Source organism: Blastocystis sp. subtype 4, assembly GCF_000743755.1.
Source record: "Blastocystis sp. subtype 4 strain WR1 chromosome Unknown seqid_0388, whole genome shotgun sequence".
Lineage (NCBI taxonomy): Eukaryota > Bigyra > Opalinata > Blastocystidae > Blastocystis > Blastocystis sp. subtype 4.
The window spans coordinates 1,908-7,925 of record NW_014569159.1 but is presented as its reverse complement, the minus strand read 5'-3'; the positions used below and the strand labels follow the sequence as shown (position 1 = coordinate 7,925).

The 6,018-nt window shown below is 38.5% G+C and overlaps 3 protein-coding genes across 3 annotated transcripts; 1 reads left to right on the top strand and 2 right to left on the bottom strand.

Annotated features, from left to right (window-relative positions):
• Positions 1 to 493: 493 nt before the first annotated feature.
• On the bottom strand, positions 494 to 1,423 carry JH06_4532 (UDP-n-acetylglucosamine transporter; the record flags this gene model as incomplete). The annotated part of the gene is made up of 2 exons (XM_014669869.1): positions 494 to 551; positions 600 to 1,423. The coding sequence occupies 2 exons, from the start codon at positions 1,421 to 1,423 to the stop codon at positions 494 to 496; spliced, it is 882 nt and encodes a 293-aa protein (XP_014525355.1).
• Positions 1,424 to 1,621: 198 nt separating this feature from the next.
• On the top strand, positions 1,622 to 2,530 carry JH06_4531 (hypothetical protein; the record flags this gene model as incomplete). The annotated part of the gene is made up of 6 exons (XM_014669868.1): positions 1,622 to 1,666; positions 1,693 to 1,786; positions 1,818 to 1,936; positions 1,969 to 2,188; positions 2,218 to 2,264; positions 2,294 to 2,530. The coding sequence occupies 6 exons, from the start codon at positions 1,622 to 1,624 to the stop codon at positions 2,528 to 2,530; spliced, it is 762 nt and encodes a 253-aa protein (XP_014525354.1).
• A 53-nt stretch (positions 2,531 to 2,583) lies between these two features.
• JH06_4530 (molecular chaperone) lies at positions 2,584 to 4,392 on the bottom strand (the record flags this gene model as incomplete). The annotated part of the gene is made up of 9 exons (XM_014669867.1): positions 2,584 to 2,683; positions 2,714 to 3,007; positions 3,047 to 3,129; positions 3,162 to 3,224; positions 3,255 to 3,485; positions 3,516 to 3,653; positions 3,686 to 3,832; positions 3,865 to 4,006; positions 4,160 to 4,392. The coding sequence occupies 9 exons, from the start codon at positions 4,390 to 4,392 to the stop codon at positions 2,584 to 2,586; spliced, it is 1,431 nt and encodes a 476-aa protein (XP_014525353.1).
• Positions 4,393 to 6,018: the final 1,626 nt, after the last annotated feature.

Sequence of the window (6,018 nt, the reverse complement as noted above, 5' to 3'; positions counted from 1 at the left end):
TTGCTGATGGTAACATCGCTAAGTATGTTCCTGATCACGGAAAGCTTTGAAACTATTGAAATTATCAATAGTCATTCACAAAGGTGGAGTTGTTTGTTTCAAATCAAAGTACGAAAATCAATTTGAACATATTCTTTTGCATGCCAGAGAAAGCTCCCATTGTTAAGGAATACAAACGAGCAGGGTCTTTTTTTGGTGCCAAAGGGACGCGAGTCCTACGTTTACTAACGACTGCTCTTACAATCGGTACTTTCCTTTCTTTCCTTCTTATTTCATTAGGTGCAGGATACTATTGCCTACTGTACGTGCCTTTTGATGAAAGTCACGGAGATAATGTGTTTAGTTCGGTAATGGTGAATGTAACATTTCATTTGGTAGTTCCGGAGATATTACTTCAGAAAACGGGATGAATTCTACGGAGTTAAGTCAAAGTCAGACGATCCCAAGAGTACTTTTACGAAAGAGAATTAAATACTCCTTTGTAACAAACACATCATACAGAACTCGCTTCCTTTGGCAGAGGCTTGTATTCCACCTTCTTACCACCATAACTATAAAGAACAACCGATATCATCACGAGAATAGCACCAACTATAAACCGTCCAGAAAGATGGGTATGGAAAAGGAATACAGAGATCACAGTCGAAAAGAGAATGGAGGCAGAACCAGCAAAGGCCTTGAGAATGTTGTCGGCATATTTCAGCACCATTCCAATCACCAAACCACCCACAGCTAGAAGGAAAATAGCAATCCAAGCCCAAATCGAGTAATTCTTGAAGAAGACAGAAGGATAAAGAATATCATGCTGCTGATACCAAGCAGAGATAATTCCAACCAACATACTCCAAAAAGCTAGCCAGAAGTTACGACTCCAGATAGAGAGCTTTTTATCCTTGAACATCTTCTCCATAAACACTCCAGCTAGACTTGAAGAGGTTGATGAGATGATCACAGCAATGAAACCGACAGCAAAGTTCATGTTGGGTGAAGGAACAGAAGTCTTCTTCTTATCATTGATAATAATAATACCAGTAACAAGAATAAAGAGACTGAGCCACTGTAAACAGCGAATCTGTTTTCCAAGGAAGAGCATACTCAACAGAGCAGTGATCAAAATTTTCATACGAGTACAGATCTGAAACAGTCCAGCATCTAAATTAGAAATTGCCACATACATGGCAATATTCTGGATGGTGTAGAGAAGAGCAGGAACACTTTGCAAAAGAACTTCTCGCTTGTTTTCAGAAGCCTGCTGGCGTAAAGTACGAAAAGCCTTTGCAATAGAACCACAATCTGAAACCATGAGAAAAAAAGACATAATAATCTTCATCAGTTCTCCCATAATCACTGCTGTTGTTGAATTGTACTTTTCTGTACTGTAGGTACGAGCATATCGCATAAATATAACCTGAGCTGTATTCATGAAAATTAGAAGCCCGAGACTAAAATATCGCATATGTCGTTCTCTTGTCATTGTTTCCATAGTGCTCTTTCCTTAGAATCACTCCTCTGTAAAAGGGTAATAATCTATTTCGACGATTGCACGATGCCAAACGGACCAATCCCTGTTCGATCATCTCACAATTCTATTTGTCGCGCCATTTCAAATTCAAACATAACAATGGCAAATATTGAGGGTATGTCAGTTAGAACTGTTACATTTGAAGTACCATGTTGGCAAACTGTAGTTAGCTCTCTGTTCGTTTTCTTTTGTGTTCCCCTCCTAACTCTCGTATAGAAACTCCGAATAATATTGATATGTATCAAATGGATCCAAGTAATACCGGTACGCAAGTTGTTTTGCAGATGATACGTAGATATTAGTCAAGTGATGAATCAACGAGTGGACGGATCCTATGGAGGATATGTCAATGTTCAGAATGTTGGTCAGTTGCCGAATACCAATCAAGGGTATCAAGTTCCATCAAACTATCCTGTAACTCATTCTAAATCCCCTCTTATTCATAGACAAATCAATCCCTCCAACCTCTCTTTCCTCGCATGCAAATTCAGGGAGAAACTACTGAGGAAGAGCCTGTATATGTAAACGCAAAACAATATTCTCGTATTCTACTACGAAGAAAGGCGAGAGCGAAATGGGAGAGTGAACATCGAGTAACAAAAAAGGAAACTCCCTATATGCATCGGTCGCGTCATGAACATGCGGTTCGTCGTATTCGAGGAGCAGGTATGTCTTATTAGGTTGCTTATATGCAGATGGTCGTTTTCTAAAGAAGGAAGAGGTTCAACGATTAATTCAAGAGGTTTGAGTGTTATTTAACTATGAACATAGGGAAAAGTGAGTAATGTACAGCAATCGGATACCAAGTATTCGCCTTCAGCGACAACTCCTCCGTTCATTCAACAACCATTGCCGTATCAATCCCAGCTTGTATCTCATGATTCACCTCCAAATTCACGGGCTGCTAGTAATGATCCGGATCTTGTTCGGTCTGGAATTAGTGATTTAAAGAGTCTTGAAAAGACTCCGTATGATTATTTTGGAGATAATCGAGCGGTTCCAATGTAATGAATTGTGTAACAATGTGTCAATATTAGTATGTTTTTATTACAAACACAAATTCAGTGTAGACTTAAATCATAAATGTACCTCTTCTCGGGATTCCGAAGTGTTTTATAAGCTTCTAGCAACTTTTGCGTCTTCTCTTCTGCATCTGGACCACTAAAATTCAACTCTAATTCGTTTTCTTACTGATAATAGTCAGGATGAACCTGCATGATCAACACACGGAAAGCACGTTTAATCTCCTCCTCACTCGCTGAACGATCGACTCCCAGAATCTCGTAGTAATCTGGTTCACGATTCGTTCGTTTCGAAGAAGTCGATTGCCGAGATTGTCTCTGTTTGGATTTCTGTCCAAATTTCTGTGTTACAAACTCCTCATATTCTTCTGCGTAACTTTTATAACTAATATGGAAGAAATCCATAACTCGATAGAAATGGTTCATGAATTCATCCCATCTGGCTTCACGAGCAAACTTCTTGCTATTCATCAAATACATTCTGAACAGTCACCTATAGTACTTTTCAATAGCTGTGATATCTGTACTGGAATCCATCTTCTTCTGTAACTGCATTAGTTTCCTTTGTTCATATCCATAATGTCCCTACAATATGAGTCTATTTCATTGCTCTTTACACGAATGATCGCATCCACGAGCTTCTGATATCCATATTTTAACAATGGAATCAAGTATTTATCCTAAAAGTGATATCCGAACAACATTTCTACAATTCGAATTAGAGGGATGTTCTTCATATCTGGCATCTTATGAAGCGATAAACCAGTCGGAATACCTGTAACTCCGCTAATAAAAATGGTGAAAAAGTCATGGAGGTTATTATTCTGAGCAATCACCACTGGTAGCATGAGTGTCCTCACCGAACGATTCTGGTACTCAAAATAAACATTTCGAAGTGAATCCCGTTTGATTTGAGATTTCTGAAGTAGTTTTCGTCGTTCCTGTTAATCACTCCCTCCTGCTTCTTCTACCTCTTCTTCAACCATTGCTCGCACATATTCCCATGCTGTCTGCTCATAGATACCCCACGGTTCAATTTCTTTCACACCTTCCATTATGTGTGTGTCCAAAGGTACTGCATCCTCTGAAGACGCTTTCATCTCTTCTAACTATGCATTTAAAAAGCAGTTGTAATATGAACAAGTTTGTAATTATAGTCCTTGCCTCCATATACTTGACACTTCTTTCTTTTGGATGCATCTTTATCAGAATAACTCGAGACAGCAACACTGTTATTGAAATGAACATAACAGTCAAAGGAAAAACTCCAGAAAGGAAGATAGGCTCGCTATCAAGTTATTCTCCAAACTCTTTCCCTACTCGGATGTTTACATTCACTTCTTTTAGGTTGGTATTCTTTGAAACCCAGAACATGATGGAGGCATGTTCTCTTTCATAATCTGTTGCAAACGGTAGATAGAGCGTGTCCTGGCTGTGTGCAGATGAAAAATGTCTTCGTTGCCTCGAAAGTATCCCCAATGCAGAACCTCGAGGAAACACGGAAGAAACTACTGAAATCAGTCGTATGGACGTTCCAAGTCCATACTTGGTAAACGATGACAACATACAAAGGTTTTCTATGAAATGGAAACAAGAACAACTAGCAGTATGTTACACTCTTCTAAAGCGGTCTTCAACAGAAGCTTCATCCAGTAAAGAGAAAATGACGGCATCAAGCTGAACATCCAAGTCAGTATGTCCTCCTTCCTCCAGAGTTGGTTGAATCATTGCAGCCGGATTCAGAGCAGGTATCCCTCGCACCGACCCATCGTGCATTCGTTCTTCATTCTCCAAAAGACCTGCCTCGATGTCTTCGCGAGGTTGTCTTACAGGTTCTTCTTCCATCATTTCTGTGATAATGCATTGAAGAAGAGGAGAGAATGTGATCCCTGTACTTGAAAGAAACCGGATTGCCTGAAGAATGTCTGGATTATTGTTCCACCGCAATTCATCAATCAGTTGCATAATTTCTATTCATTCAATCCCATAAATTCAACTTACGAGGAAAATACGGACTTTCAGTAATCGCAGGAGATTGAATGAAAGATTTAAATAGTTGCGAGCAAATGATGTATCGTAACAATCGTGTCTCTGTTTGCATCAATTGCCGTAATCGCGATCGCATATCAAAGCGGGTGTCCACAAGAGATCGAAGATAATTATGGTTATGAACTAAGTCATAATTTTGAAGACATAACACCTTCGGCCGATGATTTTCAGTTCGATGAAGGAAAATCCCAACAGGTACAACAAGACACAGTTCAGGAATCATAAACTCGATACAAAGCAGCACAGAAGATCTATTTTTACCTCGAACAAACTTGTCAGTGACATGAATCAAAAAGAGAAGGAAAAAGAGAGAGGCGATAATGCCAACGAATGTTACCCATCGTTTGTAAACAACGCCATTCATATTAATCTGGAGGAGACCCATAAAGATGAGAATGAGCATTGCACAGACTCCCCCTATTGCTATTAGGGCTGGCAGTAAGGCTATGTATAGATTGGGCCAGTTAAATAGAAGGTGACAAGTGAGTAATCCCCATTGTAGAAGTGTTGCGTAGAAATAGGCATATTCCCACTTATCATCATCCTTTTTGATTCCAGTAGAACTAATAATAAAATAGGAAGGGAATATCTACCACATCTTAACTTGCATCGCAATTCCATATGCAATCACAAATAACCACTCTATTATAACAAATGGAATTCTCGAAGTGAACTTATCTATGGATCATGGAATGAAAGAAAACAAACGCCTTTGATACAAATTGAATAGAATTAGATTCGCAAAAACTCCGAAATACACAATCCAAATCTGAAGGAGCAATAGATAGTAGTGAGAATTGTTAGTGAATACCACTTCATTATTACTAATATACTTGACAAATGACTTGGATTCTTTCTGAGTACGAGTAACAAAATCACTCTTAATCATGATGAAAATCAGATTACTGTTAAAATTGCTTAAAAACCACATAGGAGATCTATACAGGAATTCTGAAGACCTGAATTACATTTCCTTCTTGGTATTTGCTCGAATGTACATCCCAGGGATAATTAGGAAAGGCTGAATGACAATCATGTATAAATATGAAATTCCGTATATGAAATTCACATTTATATGAATCTAGGAGATCAAAATAAAATTCCGAATCCTCACAACATTAGTTAAGTATAACATCATAAGGATTGTAAAAATAACAAGAGTCACAGGGAGACCACAAAACACAATCCAAGTCTCATAAAGATAGATTATGCGACCCCAAACAACACTTTGGCTCTTTCTTTAAATCAATGCACTCGACTCTTACTAGCATATTCATCGTTGTTTCTTCCCACATTGTTCCTTGTATATAGGATTGTTGTTGTTCGTACCAATCATTGTATCTAAAATCAATAACAACATTCGTCATATACCTGTGAAAATACTGCTCCAGTCCAGCTTCAATTGCCTTACCTTCCGATGAACTG